Source organism: Manis javanica, chromosome 6 (genome assembly GCF_040802235.1).
Source record: "Manis javanica isolate MJ-LG chromosome 6, MJ_LKY, whole genome shotgun sequence".
In the NCBI taxonomy this organism is placed as follows: domain Eukaryota; kingdom Metazoa; phylum Chordata; class Mammalia; order Pholidota; family Manidae; genus Manis; species Manis javanica.
In genome coordinates, this window is record NC_133161.1 from 12407494 (window position 1) to 12427536 (window position 20043).

The 20043-nt window shown below is 47.5% G+C and overlaps 1 protein-coding gene across 1 annotated transcript in view; it reads right to left on the minus strand.

Annotated features, from left to right (window-relative positions):
• Positions 1-20043, minus strand: part of TMEM178B (transmembrane protein 178B) — a 355371-nt gene that overhangs the window by 235241 nt on the left and 100087 nt on the right. The window contains exon 2 of the mRNA XM_036994567.2: positions 3154-3267. Within this exon, the coding sequence (XP_036850462.1) occupies positions 3154-3267 (114 nt within the window). The remainder of the gene's footprint in view (positions 1-3153; positions 3268-20043) is intronic.

The window sequence follows — 20043 nt, forward strand, 5'->3', positions numbered from 1 at the left end:
GACAAGACAGCGAACAACAAATGCTGGCAAGGATGTGGAGAAAGGAGAACCCTCCTACACTGCTGGTGGGAATGTAAACTAGATCAACCATTGTGGAAAGCAATATGGAGGTTCCTCAAAAAACTAAAAATAGAAATACCATTTGACACAGGAATTCCACTCCTTGGAATTCACCCAAAAAAACAAGATCCCAGATTCAAAAAACATATGCACCCCTATGTTTATTGCAGCACTATTTACAATAGCCAAGATACAGAAGCAACCTAAGTGTGCATCAGTAGATGAATGGATAAAGAAAATGTGGTACATATACACAATGGAATATTATTCAGCCATAAGAAGAAAACAAATTCTACTGTTTGCTACAACATGGATGGAGCTAGAGGGTATTATGCTCAGTGAAATAAGCCAGGCGGAGAAAGACAAGTGTCAAATGATTTCCCTCATTTGTGGAGTATAACAACAAAGCAAAACTGAAGGAGCAAAACAGCAGCAGATTCACAGACTCCAAGAAGGGACTAGCAGTTACCAAAGGGGAGGGGTAGAGGAAGGTGCATGGAGATGGAGGGAGAAGGCGATTAAGGGGCATTATGATTAGCCCACATTATGAAGGGGGGTCACAGGGAAGGCAGTATAGCACAGAGAAGACAAATAGTGACTCTAGACTATAGCATCTTACTATATTGATGAACAGTGACTGCAATGGGGTTGGGGGAAGACTCAATAATATGGGTGAATGTAGTAACCACAATGTCACTCATGTGAAACCTTCATAAGATTATATATCAATGATACCTTAATGAAAAAAAGAGTACAGGATTCTCAAATAAGAAATCAGAGTCGGATTTTTTTTTTAATTTGCAACACTTGATCACAGTGATTTGCTAATCTTTGACAAATCTACTTTATTTCAAAGGGGGTTTATGTGCCCACTTCCCACCGAATGTCATCAATATCTGACCTTTGAAAACTAAAATTGACATTTATTGTACTTCCCACATTATGCCAGCATTGCCAATTATACTTCAGATATGACAGATGCTCACCTGCCCTCTGGCTAAAAATAGCTGTCATCAATGTCAGAAATGGCAAACGTTTGCTGCCTGCCTAATAGCCCATTAGGCCACTTTGTGAAACAAGCAGATGAATCTTTCACCAAAGGATAGCCTCTCCTTCACCCAAAACAGGGTGCCCAGAACCTTTGCATGTATCAGTTGCTGAGATGGCTTTTATCAGATAAAAACAGATCAAGAGCATCCCAATTCACAAGCATAAGCTGCATACTAGATCCTGCAGAACCCAACTGCACTATAGTTCTGGGACAACAATCCAGAAGCCATCAGGCTCAGAGAAGCTTCTGCAAACCTTAGCACTCGCCTCCTCTCCCCATCTTTGCCAACACCATGTAACATAATTTCAGAGATGCCGTAATGGGTTCTGTACTTCAATTCCAGATATCTATGTGTACAGCTAAAATAGTTCTACCACGTTTCCCTTGAAATGCATCTGTGCAATTTACACTAAAATAATTCTCCTTGCTGAAAAGCTTTCACAAACTTTCTTAATTGCTTGAAGCAATTACACTATATTGTAATTATCGCATTGCCTTGTAATTATTTGCTTTGTGAATGTATCTCCCCCCACACACACCTCCTCTATCTCCAGACGTGAGCTCTTTCAAAGAGCTCACTGTGGCCTCAGTATCCACTATGTGCCTGGTACATACGAAAAATCAGGAACTTTGACTGAATTGAGTAAATGTGAATTGAAGCTGCTATGTCAATAACTTCTTCTTTCCTAGATGCTATTATGACCCCCATAACTTAAGTTATATTTAAAGGGTTATTCAACAAAGCTTATCATGTATCTTGGACACCCGTTGTGGGTCTCTATTAAATGACTACACCAGGCAATGTGGGATACAAGGAGTCACCGTCAGGTATTTAAACACTTGGCTTCTTACATGCCTACCTCCAAAGCTGATAATTAGTGTTTCTAAGGCAAATCTCACATTAAATTAAATAAGAATGTTGTGTTGTGCTTAGCTCAATGTCTAGCACATGGGAAAGCACTTTGACCATTAGCTCTCTGCTACTATGTTCTGGTTAGTGTTGCCAGTAATGATAAAGGCCCCTGATAGGGGAACACTTCAGGTAATGTCTTCCCATTACTGAAACCTGCCCTATCATTTTGGGTCAGTGACATTTGGTAACAATCATCCAGACACCTGGCCACAATCTTTTTCCTGAAACCAATGAATGATTGCTCTGTTTCATTTTACTTGTTTCTCACTCCCCTGCCCCCCCGCAAAAAGTGACATATACCTGGTGGGGCCCCTGCATGCCAAAAATAACTAGGCAATAATGAAGTGAAGAGAAGAAAGATGTTTTTAGCTTCTTTAAAGTTTACCAATCATGGGATCCTTGTCACCAAATGATAAAAGACCGTCCTTCATATATAAATGTACAATGAATCTTAACCTTGCAACCTTATGTGGAAAAAGTGAAACAGGAAAGAAATGATAAATGCAACAGAGGCAGCTGGAGCTCACTCACAGCAGGAACACATAATTTAAGTCTCTGAGGATCCCTGACTAAGAAATGCCCTAACCAATGGAGGCAGATACTCTGATCTTTGCTAAGAAATCACACGCAAAGCTAAGACCCAAAGCCTGTTATTCTAGGGAAAACAGAAACAGGTAAATTGAGGACCAAATTCTACCCTTTAGTGACCCCACCCAGATGCAAATTCCCAATAGGAGGTAGCCTGCAACCATCAGTAGGTCTCACCACGTATGAAGGACACCAGGAGGGATGAATAGGTCACCACAGTTACTCCCTGGGCAACTTGGAGACATGCTCGAGTTAAATCCCAGGAGTTGCTGGATCCTTGATCACTAACTTCTAGTTCATTTCTTGCGGGGGCTCTTATAATTTTAGAAGCACACTCAAGTCTATGAGGCAATCCTAACCAACCAAGGCAGCTCTGACCCACAGACATTGATAGTTTGTACGGAATTGCCACTGCGTTCTGAGACCTCCACAGACCTCAGAAGGAGACACATCCATCTGTCCTGACCAAGCTGTGAAGGGCATCCAAACCTCCATGACCTCCACAGGTCACAGCCAAAGAAAGAAACTCAGATGTACTTACGCAGGGCATGCCACTCATCTTGACGGATGGTCTTCGTGATGTTGAAAGTGAGGTTCCTGGGGATGGTGGCTGAGGAGTAGTGGTATTTGATGTACGTGCATCGCTCAATTTCTCCTGGCAAAGGGAGACAGGAAGCCAAATGTCAATGAGGTGGCCCCTGTATCAGGAATCGTTCTGGGATAAGGGGAAAAAGGACTCACTCCACATCGGGCCTGGAGATACCTACCGTTACACAAGGCAGCTTCGACTCCAAAAGAGCACAACTAAAATCAGACATCGTTAATTTAAATGGAAAAATACATCTGTGGCACCATGCAGCAATGGGAAGAGCCAAAAAGTTTAGTCTGCTAGCAGCTTGTTTAGTACCCATGTTTATTTAACCTGAAGAAAATCAACTTTCAAGTCAAGGGAGGAAGTTTGGCATCAAACAACATTAACAGTTTGACCCACAGACCAAAAGAGAGTAGACTGTGGCCCGAAGGGTGCCCTTTGTGCTGTAGTATATGCTGTCTTGAGGACTGTGAGCTGGAGGAGGCCCCTTCCCTTTCCTCTGTCCCATGCCCTTAACCCGTCCTCTGACCACAAACCACTCAACTCAGTCTGTATCTCCGTGAAACAATCTCCTCAGGTTTCTTGGACAAAATTAAAGCCCCTTAACACACACAACACCCAGTCCAATAGAAGCTTTACTGATAAATTGTTCCTCACCCATGCATGCTTTGCTAGTCGAGTTACCAAAGCACTCCTACATCCTAGAGCAGACGTACTCTGCTAATCTAAGTGTGGTCCTTGGACCACAGCATCAGCCTCCCTCTGGGAACTTGCTAGAAATGCACTTTTCCAGGCCTAACCCCAGACCTGCTGAACCAGAAACTTGGAGGTAGAGTCTGCAATCTGAAATTCAGTGAGCCCTCCAGGCCACTCTGCTGCACACTTTTGAGAGTCTAACAGAATTGCCAGCGTATTGATTCACAAATCCCGCTTGCTAGCAAATTCTAAAAGGCAGGAATGCCGAAGAGTTCTTCCCTCGTTACTTTCAGTCTCCTGCAGGCATTTCTATGGAAGCTTGCACATCTGGGGGATATTAAAACTCAGTGTCAGAGCATTGTGAGGAACCAGGAAAGGAGTGATTTTTAAAGGTTAAGGGTTTTAAAATTTGGTTTTGCACCTGACTGGATTTTGATGGTAATCCATTTTGCACCCCACTGATTTCCAATTTATAAGTGGTGGCGCCTGATTGAATTGTTTGACCCCTGGCTCACTGTCAGCAGGGAACCTGGCAATTGGTGGAGTGCAGTAATTTAGACAGTGCCTCGCATGAAACCGATGCCTTATTGTAAATCATATCTGGACAACTGCCCAACTGCCTGTTATTGGCAGACAGTCCTCCAGTGGGACAGACACTGTCCAAACAGGCAAACTTTTGGGAAAGTATTATTCACTCTTTTCCTGTTATCTTTAATTTTGCAACTCCTCTGCCTCTATACCCTTAGCCTACAAACCTCCTGAAGTCTCTCACATGCCCCCAGCACTCCCGTGACCACATCCCCACTGTCTTCCTGCTTCCCTGACTTGCTGATACTTCTTGAAAAAGTAGCCTACCAGTCTCCACTGCAACTCAAATGCACACATCCAATTTCCACAATTCCTATGAATAGCACTGCCCCCCACCCAGTGTCCAGCATCACAAACCCCAGAGTCCTCTCCAAGGCCTCCCCTCTCTGGTGGCTCCTCTTCCCTGACATTCTGCTGGTCACCAGATTCTGTCAGTTCCGCCTCAGCAATGCCCCCAGAATCCAGCCCCTCTCCCCTGTCCTCACTCCTTCTATGGTAGTTGTACAAAAACAATGACTCAGCTCAGTCAACAGCCACATTTACTGAGGACTTACTGGGCAGGAGAGTCTTGCCAGGAACTTTGCACACCAGTGGTTTCCAGCTTTACTCATGCCGTGGTGCACACAGACTAGATGTGCAGGAGGCACCCGGGGCAAACAGCTCTGCTCGCCCAGCGCTGCCCTCCTCCCTGCGGGCCGGAGGAACCAAGGCACTAGCAACACATTCACATCCTGTGCTTATCCCGCCAGGGGAAAGCTCTGTTGCGGAGAGTGTCTTAATCCTTTACACAACCCAATTAAGTAGGTGTCATTACCATAATCATCCCTATTTTACAAATAAAATGAAGGCTCAAGAAGATTAAGTGACTGGCCCAAGGAAACAGCAGTAGCAGGACTAGAACCCACATATGACAGGAGCCTCCCTCCACCCTGCTGCTTGCATGTGTTCCGGAAAGGAAAATGTGGCCTTACTCATGGGATGAACGCCAGTTCCCTGAAGCTCCCACCCTGACAACCCTACCCCAGCCAATTTCCACAATTCCAAATCCCAGCCAGGCGGCCCCCACACCTGCCCTGAGTAGGCCGGCGCCACCATGCCCCAGCACCCACTCTCCCCGCCTGCTCACACTGGGAGGAGGCCAAAGGGCAGCTGCCGGCACAGCTCCCTGGCATGGACGACAGCACCCCACACTGGGTGCCCCATGGGCCCCCCTCCCCGGCCTGTCCTCCACAGCAAGCACACCACCAGCTGTGATTTATCTGTCACGCCTCACTCCCCTCCTAGATCATGAGTTTCTCAAGGGCAGGGACTTGTCTTATTCATCCATTTTTGGCTCCCTGGCTCCAGCCCAGGGTGAGCACCAATAAAGAGTGCTTTGAAGAAAGAAATGATAATATGAGGCACTCTTTGTAAGACCCCAGTGGGCAAGGAATCCAACTGTTTCTATCATATACAAGGGATTTAAATAATTGAGGAAAATTAGGACCTAATGAATAAAAGGAGGAGAGGGTCATTACAGAACTCTGGGTCTACAGCAAACACTTCTTCCTGTCTGGACATTGAGGAGGGGCTTGCCAGTCACAGTGAGGAAGAAGAAAACACATATGCACAGAGCAGCATCTCAAGGCACTTTGTAAATGTAATCCAAAGGTCAGTTAGGTTCAAGGAAGGGAGGAAGGAAGGAAGGCAGGAAGCTGGGGAGATAGAAAGAGTAGAGAGTTGTAGCAAGAACACCATCAGCAGCTACTTGGGCCTGTACAGTTGAGCAGGTTGTGCCCTGATCAACGGCACCTCCCAAGGATACCTAGATGCTAAGGTCAGGCTGCCTCTGTGCTTGCCAAGCCTTGCTCCCTGGCTGGGTATGAGAACATGCCCCCACCGGAGGGGTTGGCTTTGTCTAATTTGCACAAAGTTGTCATATAAACTAGCAGGTGCTCCACACTCCATTATTTCAAAACTAAACAAAACAAAACCCTCCCTGGACCTATCTTCAAAACAAGATCCTACTGTTAAAGGCCAGACTGGTACTCATCACTAATGTCTGATTAAAGCACCTGATTCCTTGGCTAAGATCAGGTTCTCTCAACCTCAAAACAAACTCAATAAGCAGCCACAGGTTCCAGGCGGGCTGCAACCAGCTCCCATAGCCTCCCTCACCCCAGGCCACACAGCTCTGGGCAAGATCAAGGAGCTGACAGACAGACACTGAAGGTGGCCAGCCAGGAAGCCTGGCAGGAGCTACCGAGGTAGTCCGCTGGGGGCCTCAGAATTTGCTTTGCCTCTGGGATGCAAGCATCCTGTCTCTGACAGCAATTAAATTTGAAAGACTCAAATATTGCCTAAGAAGGAAGGCAAAATATTTATCCATGTGTCTGCAGGTCCTGTCAGTGTGCTGGGCTTTTGTAAATACAGGCACCATCTGGGCACCAAATTCGTGTGCCCAGAATGTGGGCTTCCCAATACAAACAGGTTTTGCTGCAGCAAACGGTGCAGAGGAGCAACCTGGAGTCAACCGAGAAGCCATGGCCTTACCTGGAAGGACCAAACCCGTCTCCCACTCTGCCTTTAGAGCTGGTGACCCTCCTGTGTGTCAGGGCCCCAGACAGGATACCCAAAAGAAGGGGAGTCACAAAAGTGGACGATTTACAAAGCAGAGCACAGGGTATAAAGAGACCAGTGAAGGGTCACACAAGAATCTGGGGGGCAAATGAAAGAGCTGGTGTAACCCCCAGGCCTGGAGAGGCAGAGGAGCAGCAAGCTGGCACCAGAACCGCGGGAGATGCAGCCTTCAGCACAGGGTCACGGCCAGCCTGTGGTGAAGCCCTCTCCCTTTCTGAAGGCAACACTCCAGCCTTCTCCTAGGCCAAGGCAGGCATGTCCCTCCTCCCCTCCACTGCAAAGTCTTCTGTGGCAAAAGGAGACATGGGGACAAGGAGCCTGGGGGAGACTGTTCCCATCCTTTCTCTCCATTTCAAATCCATTAGGATCCAAGGTATATGCATGATAACTCACATCAAGTACTAAATGTGGTGACTGTATGCAGTAAGTGCTCAATAAATATTAGTTACTAATATCAACTGCTGCCCTAAGAGGGCAAGACCACAAGAAATCAGAATATTAGCAACCAATGTTTACATCATATATTGTGTGTGTCTGTGTGTGTGTATGTGTGTAAAAGAGAAAAAGTCTTCACACACAGTAATCCTAGGAAGCTGGTAGAGAAAAGCTCTGATGTGTGTTATGGACATGAGGAAACAGACCAGAAAGAGGAATGGCAGACATGGTACGCAAACACCAAGTTCTGGATTTGAGCCATACTTGATGACAACGCCAGCAGGGGGCTCTCCTCTCAGGTCCATCTGCTATCAGCAAGACAGGGCTTCCTAAGTACTCGTGGAAGAAGTCTACTACTCCAGTTACATAGATTGAGCAGGAACCTTCTCAGAAAACATGACTTCAGAGGCAGCACAGGATCCACCCCCACTCTATTTAAAATGATCTTCCCTAAACATTTAGTTGCTATTGTACTTCAATTTCTTCCATTAGAGAGTCATTCCTTTGGATTAGATATTTTACCTCAATAAAACTTGTGGGGAGTGAGTAGAGTGAGGCAGGCTGGGTATGCGATGATCAAATGTATTTTAGGAAACCTAGGCTAAACAATATTTAAATGGTTTATTTGTTGCAGGACTTTAAGAGTTTTTAATGTACATTATGACTCCCCCCAAAAGAGACAGATATGGCATGCGGACTTTCCAAGAATCCTTTGACCCAAAATCTTTTTTTTTTTTTTCAAGAACAGTTACTACTGCTGGACTATAAGTTCGTCAAAATCAGAAACCATGTCTCTCACTTACATTTTTACCCCCAGGGCCCAGCAAGTAGTTGGCATCCAGCCAGCCCTCATATATATTTAAATGAATGAAGAATGGATCTCGCGGTCTGTCACTTGGTCAAACGATCTACATGGTAAATGAAGTAGTTGGTCTGAGTATTTGCTGGTCTCCCCCAAGAAGCCATGTCTGGGAGCTACCAGCAAAGCAATACTAGGGTCAAATGCCAATCTGGGAGCTGTGTTTGCACAATGCCTTCAAGTATGTCTGGGATATCCGGGGACAGAACTAGAGCAGTGGCCCTCAGTGCCCTCAGCCCATCCTGGCTTCTGGCTGCAGCTGCAGTGGGCACTCCGGGCAAGCTAATGGCACCCACATCAAGCACCTGGCCAGTCCCCCTGCCTCAGTGGGCTTCAGAAATCCACTCAGTCCCCACCAGGACTTACTCCACAGGAATGCAGCAGAACAGGAGGAGGTGGGCTTGGGAGAGCGACCCTCAACCAAGGGCACAAGAGCCAGAGAGTCAGCACCCATTTTGGAAGATTTGTGAGGGACATGGCACAGCTACCCAGAGGGGTGCCTCTGGGATCTGACCTGAGGCTCCCATGAGCACCCAGCTCAGCACTGCACGCCTCCCTGGCCTCCCCTCCTCTCCTGCTTCCTGCAAACTCCCCCAGAGTCCCTGTCTCAGGCTCTACTTTGGGAAGGAGACCCCAAGTTATCTAAGGAGGATAACCTTGAGTGAATATGGTTCAGACAGTTGGGAACAGCAAGGATGGTGATAAATAAAAGGAGTCGGTCCAACGAGCCCTGCGGCCAATCAGAAGGGTCGCGGGGCACCTGGGGCTGAGGCAGGCTCTTCTTCCCTTCTCAGCCTCTGCATGCCCTCGGTGCTCTGCTCCTGAAATCAGAGTGCCCCAAAGACACAGTGATGGACTGGGCCACTTCTGAGAGCCTGAGGGTTTCCTTCACCCCACAGCTGCTTCTTTAAAACAAAAATCTATTTGATGCTTTCCAAATGCCAGACACTATTTTATCCCGTATCATCCTTGCAATAACTCCGGGAGGTAAATGTTACAGGAATAATCCCATTTGACTGAAGGAGAGAGTTTAGACAGATGAAGGCCCTCCCAGAGCCACTCAGCCCTCAAGGAGGCGGCCAGTGCCTGTGGGTCCCAGATACCACAGCTGCCAGGATTCAGCGCCCAGCCGCAGGTCCACCGGGAATGAGGGCTGCCTCGGCCACAGTGCCCTGCATACAAGGCGGAACTTGGTGTGTCTGCTGGTGAAGGAACACGGAAAGGGAGGGAGCCGTGTCACCTGGGTCTTGTCTGCTGCCCCTCTTCCCTTGGGGCCCGTGGCAGAGCAGCCAGGACACAGGGTCCGTCCCACTCACCTTTCTGGCCTGGGCCTGGCGCTAGCCCTCACTTTGCATGTCTCACCCTCTGGGCTCACAATTCTGAGTCATCTTTCCAACCCAAAGCCTGTGGTCTATGCTTAATAAGTGGAATGGTTAAGCAGAAAGTAGAGAGAACACATCAGAAAAAATTGAAAACCAACTTTTTTTTCTTTTTTCTTAAAGATATAGCCAGTTCAAGTTTTAAGTCTGAGACTTCATCTCCTCTTTAAAGGACATTTTCTCAAAAGAAGAAAAAAAAATGTTAAAATTATATCTTAGCAGGGAGAGTTCCCTGTAGCAAATTAGGAAAGCCACTATTAGATTTGTTAGCATCATCAGAGTTGATTTCTTCCACAGGCCCCAGGAGTGGGGATGGAGTTTAAGGGGTGAAGCATTTGGGATGAGAGGCAAAACCCTGTCCCTGATCAACAGGGAGGTCCCAGGGCTTCAAGGAGGGCAGACCCACGGCGGGTCCCCAAGAGGGGCCGAAATGGGAAAGAGATGAAGGGTGCCTGTGGCAGCCCCAGTGACAAGCAATCCTGACCAGCGCTCCCCCTAATTAAGACATGACTCTCCACAAAGCTTATTTCAAGAAATCTCCCACCCCTCCTCCCCCGTGACTGCTCTTAACACCTTCTGCTCCTCCCAGATGTCCCGAGCCTAAAGATTTGCAAGGCTTAGAGCTGCCACAGGCCCAGCCAGAAACAATGTTTTATTTTCTTCATACTGAGGAAAGGTGTTAGCGGCATTTTTATTTTTAATGTGTTCCACCGAGTGTGCTTTGCCTTCCTGCTTGCAGTGGAGGCATAGCCTTTTCATGTTTTGTATGCATTGCCTTGACAAAATCCTAAATATTTAATTCCTTCACATTATTCGATGTTACATAAATGTTTGTCATGAGTGGTGTTCAAAGGGTCCCTCCTGACTCACAGGAATTTCATTCTCAAAAACCCTGCTCCCGAAAGTAAGCCCCCTATCCACCCCCCAAAACATTGCTGATCCCTCACCTGTTGTCTCCAGACACCTTCTGCAGCTACACTACTATAACACAGATATTTGTATATTAATCATGTATTTCTATCTGCAGCAAAATCTTTGAGATAGGGGAGCTTGTGTTTTTCATCTTTGTGCTCCCAGTGGCCAACATGGTGCTTTGTGCAGGCAGTCTTACTCATTTCAAGAATAGCTTATGGTTAACGAATGCCTTCTATGTATTAGGCACTGTACAAAGTACATTATTATGTATCATCACATTTAATCCTACACATTAGGTCCTGTTATTGTCTCCATTTCACAGATGAGACCCTCCAAGGCTTTCTAGAGGAAATAAGGCAGATGTTTTCATTTGTAGGGACTGCTAGCATCCCAGACTTCGCTGCTCTTATCTAAGATGAAAATGTTTGCTTCCAGAACTCCCCGAACAGCTGGAGAGAAGATAGCTCCTAGTCACGCTGGAGGAGAGCTTAAAGAGTGTCTACCACCCCCACATCTCAGCCACATCCCTGCCCCCACTCCCAGGGCAAGCCATGTACCATCAGGAACCCTTGGGCAAGTTACTCAAACCCCTCAGAGCCTCATCTCCTCATCTGCAAAATGCAGATAATACCAGCCCCCTTGTAAGACTGATGAGGAATAAATGAAAAAACCCACAGAAAACGTGCTCCTTGTGGGCGTTCGACAACTGCTCGTATCATTCATCAGCCGTGTCTCTGGGACACACGTCCTGCTTCCATATAACAGCCCATGAATATTGTCAGGCCCGCGCCCCTCCCACCCCACAGTCACCTTCTCTTGCAGCTGAGCGCTTCTGCGTTCCACCCTCCGAATCACAAAACCCAGCACTGCACTGGCCATCCTCAGGGTCAGCCCACGGGCCAAAGTCTCTCCCAGGGAGCCCTGGCTGCAGTGGTTCCCTCGCACTGTCAGACCTGCGCGAAGCCCCCAGGGCCACAGGCTCCCCTGGCCCGGGACCCATGACTCTATACCTAGCCTGGCTCCCTGCGAGCCTTGGGAGCAGCTGTGTCACAGGCTGGTCACACAGAGGGGACAACCCCAGGTGCTTTCCTCCAGTGAAGCTGTGAAGCCACCATGTGCCTGGGCAGCTGTCTTTCCTCATTTTTTGCTTGTTTTTTGTACTTAGGTTTGTTATCTCCTGAGGGAGCTCCTATTTGTTCCAGCCCCTGAAAAAATTTTCAGATCGTGATCCTATCGTTCCACAGATTAGCAATCTGTCCCACACGCTTTGTCAGTGAGCCGTCCCCATCCCGGCCATCACTGAAGTCCCTTAACAGGCCAGTAGGGAAGGCAGAACTCTGCCGCACACACACGAACGTCCTTGTGACCAAAAATTGAACCTTCCAGGGAGGGCAGGCTGGGCATGCCTGCCATGAATTCACGCCCCTGATCTGCCTCCCCAGGCCACCTGCCCATCTCATCCTGGATCCAACATTCACCCCACCAGCCTGTCCGGGGACTGTGTCCAAGAAGGCAGTGCGGTCCACTTGGCACGGCCGGGTCGGGGTCGTGGCACCCACCTCTCATGCTGAGCACTCACCCACCATCTGTTTGGTAAGCCCGTCAGACGGTTCTCCAGCTGCCTCCAGCTGGGCTGCGCGCTGTGTTCATGAAACCCCAGCGGTCTTCTCCCTCGCTCCCTCACCTCCAGGCTCACGGCACTCTGGGGCCGCAGCTCCCTCTGGCCAGCCAGTGTCCTTTTGCAAATAGGATGGTCCCACCGGAGGAACCAGTCCCATGCAGCGACCTGTCCTTCAACATCTGGTGGTCAACACTCCGATCAGGAAGCAGAAATGAGGCCTCATGCCGGGTGGCCCCTCACCCCCTGAGCTCGGTGCCCAGGCCTCCGGCTCCCACTCCGCTTACTTGCCAGGCTCTTCATTACTTCATCAGTGACTGCTCCTTACACAATATTGAAGTCTCTAACAGTTTACCATCTTCTGTGCTAAAAGGCACCTCATCTTTTGTGAGATCTACAACCTTGTTATCCTAATTTCCCCATTCCTGGATTCCGAATGTTTTTCCCCCATTCTGAGTCTTTTTGCATGCTTTAAGCAAGACTTTTTTAGATGTCATAATAACTCCCTCACAAAAGGAAATAAAGAATGAGAGGCCATGCTTGCCCCACACCACCCATCTTCCCTGTGAGGTGCTGGCTGCCTTTTTTCCCAGTTTGCTCATGAATTTTCCAGCTTGAAACAGAATGCTCGGGAAAGAATTCTCATTGTCTTCTCTAAAGGTGAGGTATGACTTTAAATTACCATTTGGGGTGTAGTAAATAACCTGTTCCCCTATTCCCATCACACCCCTAATGACCTTCTGGAAAGTTCAGAGCCCCACGCTGCCACTGCCCTCACCGCGGCCCCCTCCTGGCCCGCCCACAGAGACCCACAGCGGGAGGCTGCAGCTCCTCCAGGCACAGTTTTCAGCCGGTGGAAGCATCATCAATCTCCAGGCTCTGACAGAAAAACGAGGCGAGAAGGAGACCAAATCTGGTTTTTCACTGGAAAACGATGAGCTCATGCCCTCTCTCTGGGGGACCAGGAAGTGGAGACATCTGGAGATGGGGAGGAGCAATGACGGACTGGCAGGAAAGAGGGAGCAGGCCAGTCTGGCCCTTTTTAAGTGTCACTTTTGATAAGAAATTCCAGCTCTTAGGCCAGAGGGAAACATCCATTTTGTTTAAATTAAAGATCCAGCATGAGGCAGTTGTCCTAAAGCAGAGGGACAGTGAGAAGATAAACAGAGTTGGAAATTCTTCATTCCGGCTCCTTCAGGGGAAAGTAAGATGATGGTTCATGAGTCACGAAGAACAGAAACCAGGGCGAAGGTGGCCCTGCCTTCCTTGGCCACTGAAGCTCAGGTGTGGGGTTCAGGACCGGGTCCTGGACAAGCACCGTCCCAGGTGGGCATCTGCATGCAGCCAGGGCCAGTCACTGTCCACAGGCAGAGCCAGATAAAGACGAGAGGATTCCAACAGCTGAATGTTTGATTTCAGCTAAGAAAAAAATAATCCAGATTACTGAGTTTCCCACTTTCCACTTGAAAAAGGAATTATATAATGTTGTTTTCCTTGTTACCAGTTAATTCAGAGAGAGAGAGAGAGACTGTGTGTGTGTGTGTGTGTGTGTGTGTGTGTGTGTGTGTGTGTGTGTGTGTGTGTCTGGGGCAGGACAGGGGATACAGGGGAATCTGAGCTCTTTGAGAAACCAAACCCAGATAACATTATTTCACTCTTCAACCTACTATGTGCCTTAGCTAAAAACTGAGTGAAAATTAAAGACTACAGAAAGAAAGCAGAAAGCACAGATGAATTTTTTAAGTAGAGATATAAAGGAAAACATATTTTCTTAAGCTAAATGGCTTGGCTAGATCAGAGAAATTAATTCAAGTGTTACTTTGCCTGACTCACTAGTAGAAATGAAATTCAAAGCCAGATATGAAAAGATGAAGAGTGCATTATGCACTCCTTCCCTGCTGGGGCCAGCAGCACTTCTGGGCTGGGAGCCTGGGCCCTGAAACCAGCTTGCCTGGGGTCAAATCCTGGCTTTGAGACCCTCTGAGTGTGTGATCATGGTCAAATTAAACCCTCTGTGCCTTGATGTCTTTACTTTAAAGGGATGTGATATAAATATCTACCCCGTTAGGATACTGAGAATCCAGTGAATTAATATAGGTAAAGCACTTAGCTCCTGGCACGTTGTAAGCACTCCATAATTGCTGTTACTGGGTCTTCAGCCATACTTTATCACCATATAGGCTGCAGATGTATATGCATCAGACGCCAGGTAAATCCTTTAAAACGGGCAGTGAGCATGTATCTGGCGTGTCTCAGCAAAAGAAAGGGATGTCCTAGGAGACGAGTTCCTAGAACACTCTCAGCCATGGCTCTGGGTATCTCCCCCACTCCCAAGTCAGAGCACTTTCCCAACAGGCTCCAGCCTCAGACATCCTACCACCCTGCTCCTGCCTTAGGGCTTAGACCACCTCCCACCCCCTGCCCCATTTCCAGCCCCTGTAACACTGTTTACACCAGTGAGCCCGAAGGCCTCTCCTCCACCATCTGTAAGCTCCTCAGACTCAGCAGCAGCAGGAGGGGAAGGGCACAGCTCCAGGTATAATTTGACCACACGCACCCAGGAAAATAGCAATTTAGGACCAACCTTTGACCTGTGAGGACAACACTTTGTAGTTGAACAAGTGTCCACTAGCCCTAACCTGATGAGTCACTGGTCCAAGCCAAGATGGGATTTCTCAGTCTTTAAGCTTTCTGGAATTGCTGTAACACTTACACCTCCCAATCAAAATAGCAATAGTAAAGTAAAGAGTAAAGGCAGGGGAAAAGAGGTTTTCAGACACTGGAACAATTTATGGTCCAACAACAGATATTTGACAAACATCAAGTAAACTTGTTAGGCAGGAAAATAGATATGAGCGGGGTGGAAAGAGAATAAGGTCAGTAAAGCCCAACAGAAAAGATTCAAAGTTAACCAGTTAAAACTAGAAAGCCAGAAAAGGCTCAGAGTTAATCAGTTAAAGCTCAAAAGGTCAGGAGCAACTTGGCCTTGAATGTTGGAATATTCCCCTAGAAAAGAAAAGCACCTGAGCACAGCCCAAGTCTTCACTGTGTCAATTAGATCACGCCACTGCCTGCACTTTTTCTCTAAGTAACTTTAAATAAAACTTTTGCTCTGCTTCACTACAGTGTCTCTGCCCTTCAATTTGTCGTGGCGGGAACAAGAACCGAGGAAAATACACAATGTCTCTCCCCTAACATATTTGGTGCCATGCCTCGGATGGAGTTCCATCCCCGGTAGGCCGAACCGACCTCTCCTACCAACACACTGAAAATGTATGTGACCTGTGGTCCAAAATTATACCCCCAGGGCAAACTCCCCCATATGTGCATGAGGAGGAAAAATGTACACGGGTGTTGCAGAAAATATTGAAAACCTAAAGGTCTGTCAATTCAGAGACAGAAAAATCAAACAAGGTGTGGTAAAATTGTAATGTTTCCAGAATATCTCACCTGGCTTTAGTGCATTTGCCTATCAACAGGCATTCCTCAGGGGTGGATAAAAGCAGTTCACCTCCATATCAATAGGTAATTACCTGGGCAACCAAGGGTTTATGTGAACCTGAGAGGTTAGGGGGAGGTCTTGCTTGTTTTTGCTTGAGTAGGAGAGAGAAATGGCCCTGGCTGCAGTTTGTAAGCAATAAACGGCCTTTAAACTTTATTTCTCACTTTGACTGATTTCAGTTTTAGAGGTATTTTGCCCCAGGATTTCCTCTCCCTGGAGTTACACAAGGTTATATTCACAGAAGATATTATACAACAGTTTAAGTGAATGAACTACAACCGTACATATTATTAGAGATAGATTTCTAAATATAAAGTTGAGTAAAAACAGAACTGTTGGATTTTATATCTACAATGTCTTTACACTTTTCTGTATTTTAGATTTTTTCTCCAACAAAATATATTCCCTGGAGCCCAATGAGAAGGAACGTTAACGATTTCTAGAGAAGAAACCCATTTGTTCCCATAACAAAATCAAAGCCCCATTATCTAAGTTTCAATGGCAGGAGAACCTCCAGGGGGCCCTGCTTACCTCCCACTGATCTTCCAGGAGCTTCTCACTAAGCACCTGTGAGCCCTACCCCACCTCAGCTGTGAGCACAGTTGCCCGCCCTGCAGGAGCTAGATGCTCAGTGGGAAGAATGAGGCAGAGACTAGGGAACCCAAGATGTGGAGAGCACTACAGGTGCTGGGCGAGGGAAGCTGGCAGAGGAGCGGAGACCGTGTTCTTTAGCTTGGCAGGATGTAGAATCTGTGGGAAGGGGTAGCCTGGGGCCAGCCAGCCTGGAGCCTGCAGCCAGCTCAGCGGGAAATGGAGTGCTCTGACTGCTCTGGGCCAGAGCTTGGCAGACCCCACAGGGGGCTGTTTAAGACTGGTGCAGAGTGCTCAGGCAGGGGGCGGTCACGGTTGCCCAGGCACCAGAGTGGGGCCAGCAAATGGCTGGAGGCATGGCCTGGGAGGACATGTGTGGAGTCACTCTGATCCCCATTGGCTTCCTGGCCCATGGATTTCATCCTCCCCACACACAGGCCAGTACTTCTGCTGCAGCTGAGTCAAACAGCTGCTCCAGAGCATAGGAGCAAAGAAGTGAGGGGTGGGTACCCTCTGGGACCCCTGGCATCCAAACTGGGTGAGCTGAGAGAAGCAAATCACCCTAATGGAGTAACCTGCTCCTTGAAAGGCTGCCCAACTCCTCCCTAAGTGCAGTGAACATTACTCCTGGGCCCCCTTAAGGTTTGCATCCAAGGCTTCAGCGAAACCATCAGCCAGCACCCAAAAGCAGAACCAGATCAGACAGACAGATGCCTCCTAGTTTTGCAAGGCCTCTGGGACGACTCCCTTCACTACTGTGTAACAGAACTGGTGCAGCACAAACCTGGCAAGGAGGCTTTCTGTAGGGGCCTCAGAACCCAGAAAGCAGAGCCAAAGGAGAGGCTGCAGGCAGAGAAAGCTAGCGCAGCTCCTTGCGTCAGCACCGAGGGGCAGGGGCAGGGCTGCAGCTGGAGGGCAGGCGAGCCCCAGGCAAAAGATGATGGCAGGGCTGGGATGGTTAAAGGAGAGCCAGGCAGCTAACATGGGAGAAACTGCCATTCACGTGTGTGTTCCTACTTACAGAGGACGGAGTACATTAAGATTTTTACAATAAAAATAAGTATCAAATAGTAAGATGCCATCCCCAGAGGGTTAGTACCCCAAATGCACATTGTAGAGATTTCTCTGGAACAGAGTGGGTCTCTAAGGAGCCTGGGGGTTGAGGGCAGGTATGAAGCCATGAAAGCAAGTAGAGTCTGGACTCTTGAGAGAGATACTGAAATAAACACCTGAAAATGAAGAAAACCGCAGTGTTCTCTCACTCTCTCCCATCTCTAGTCCAAGTTGCAGCAGCCCTGATTTAGTTCTCGGGGTATCTGTCCTGGTGCCGCCTTCTGCAGTGCCAGGAGGTCCCATCAGTCCTCCCCAGGTAGCTCACCAGTGGCCCCGCTCCACGCCCTCACGGCCATCTCTCGCCGCCCTAGTTTCCCAGCTGACCTCAGCCCTCCCTGAGGCCTCTGTCCTGTCTGTGCACCGCCGGGTGCTTCCTTTCCCCAGAGCCCTCTGTCCCTCCTGGCCTTGGGAGCCCCGACTCTGCGGCTGCCTCCGTGGTGGGCAGTGTGATATGATGGAAGAACTGGACCAGAATTCAGAAAATCCGGGGTCAGCCCAAACATGGGAATTCACTGCACAGTGTGTATTAGTCTGCTCTGGCTGCCATAACAAAACACTGCCAACTGGGTGGCTGAAACAACAGACATTTACTTCTCTCAGCATCTGCAGACTAGAAGTCCAAGACCAAGATGCAGGGTTGGTTTCTAATGAGATCTCTCCTCCTGGACACCTTGTACGTCCTTGCACGGCCTTTCCTCTCTGGTGTGCAGACGAAGCAGGTAAGCTCTGGTGTCGCCTCCTCTTATTAAGAACACCAGTTCTATCCAAGTAAAGCCTCATTCTTATGACCTCAGTTGACCTTAATTACCTCCTAAAGGCTCTCTCTTCAGATAAAGTCCCTCTGGAGATTAGGGATTCAACATATGAATTTTGGGGTGACATGATTCAGTCCATAGCAGCACCTTGGAGCAGTAGGAAAAAGAAGATTTATTCAATAAATAGTATTCAGAAAACTAGATAACCTGGGAAAAAAAAATTAAATTGAAGGCATACTTCTACACCTTATACCAGGATAATTTTCAAATAGACCAAATATTTGTTTGAAAAAAAGTAATGAAAGTACTAGAAGGAACCATGAGGAACCCCTTTTGTAACCTTAGGGGAAGAAAGTGTTTATAACTATGATGTAAAATCCATAGAAGAAATACTGATAAATTCAACTATGTAAAACTTAGCATAACAAAACCTACCATAAGCAAAATCAAAAGACAAACTGAGTAAAATAGTTGCAACAAGAGATCACAAAGGACTAGTTTCTCCCAATCATAAAAGGCACCTGCATATTAAGAAAAATTCCAGCAATCCAGTTTTAAAGTGAACAAAAGACAGGAATCGACAGTTTGTAGAAATACAAATGTATTTAAACATATGGAATGACGTCCATGAACACTCAAAACCAGAGAATTACAAGTAAGATCTACACCAAGATGCCATTTTCAACTACCATTCTGGCAAAAGTGCAGAAGTTTGCTAACACACTGTGTGGTGAGGTGTGGGGAAACAACACACTCGCAGGTTGCTGTGGGAGTGTAAATTTTATAAATTTGTACAACCTCTCTAGAGGGTGAGTCATCGATATCTTTCAAAATTACAAAGGCTCAATTTGACCCAGAAATTCCACTTTTAGTAATTTATCTGAGAGATGCAGTTTCACAGGAGTGAAATGACATATGTACAAGGTTATTCATTATCACTTTACTCACAAAAGCAACCTAAATTTCCTTCAGTGGGAGACTGGTTAAATAAATTATGGTATATCCACACAATGAAGGCAATATACCATTTTTTAAAAAGATGAAAACTCTTTATAAACTGATAGGGAAAGCCTTACAAGACAAATTAAGTGAAAATAAGTAAGATGCAGAAAAGCATGTAATGTACATTACATTTATGTAAGAAGTGGGGGAAGAGATGATAGGAATAGAGATATATAGATATGTAGGTGCATAAAACATCTCTGGAAAGAAATTAGAAATACTGGTCATCTGGCAGGGAAAATGAGAGGGAAAGAAATGTTCCTCACACTAGAAAAGAAAACCTGGCTCTGCCCCAGTTCTGCCAGGATGGTTTTGAGATGGTCACTTGCACTCTGAACCACAGACCCTGAGCGCTGCCCTTCCAGCTTCCACATCTCAGCTGCACGGCGCCCGGCATCCTTGGTGGTCACCTTTCAGTTCTCAGCACTCAGAGCCCTCCTCTCCCCACAACTTGGACCGCCCCTCTCTGAAGCCCAAAAGCAATGCTGACCTTTCCCGGAGAGACCTTTGAATGGCTGACAAGGCCAGTGGGTGACCATGTGCCTCAGACTCAGGCTGGGCAGAGGGAGCACTGCCTGCCATTCCCCACTGTCTTTGTGCTGACCTTGCATCCAATCCTGCCTGACCCTCCTGTGACCAGGGCAGGCCATGATGGCCATTCAAGTCCCCAGTTCCTCCAAGCTGAGGGCCCCACTTTCCCCTTGCCAGAACGGATGGATTCCTCATCCTTGATGAGCCTCAGAAGGCCTGGCCACGGGCTGCCAGAC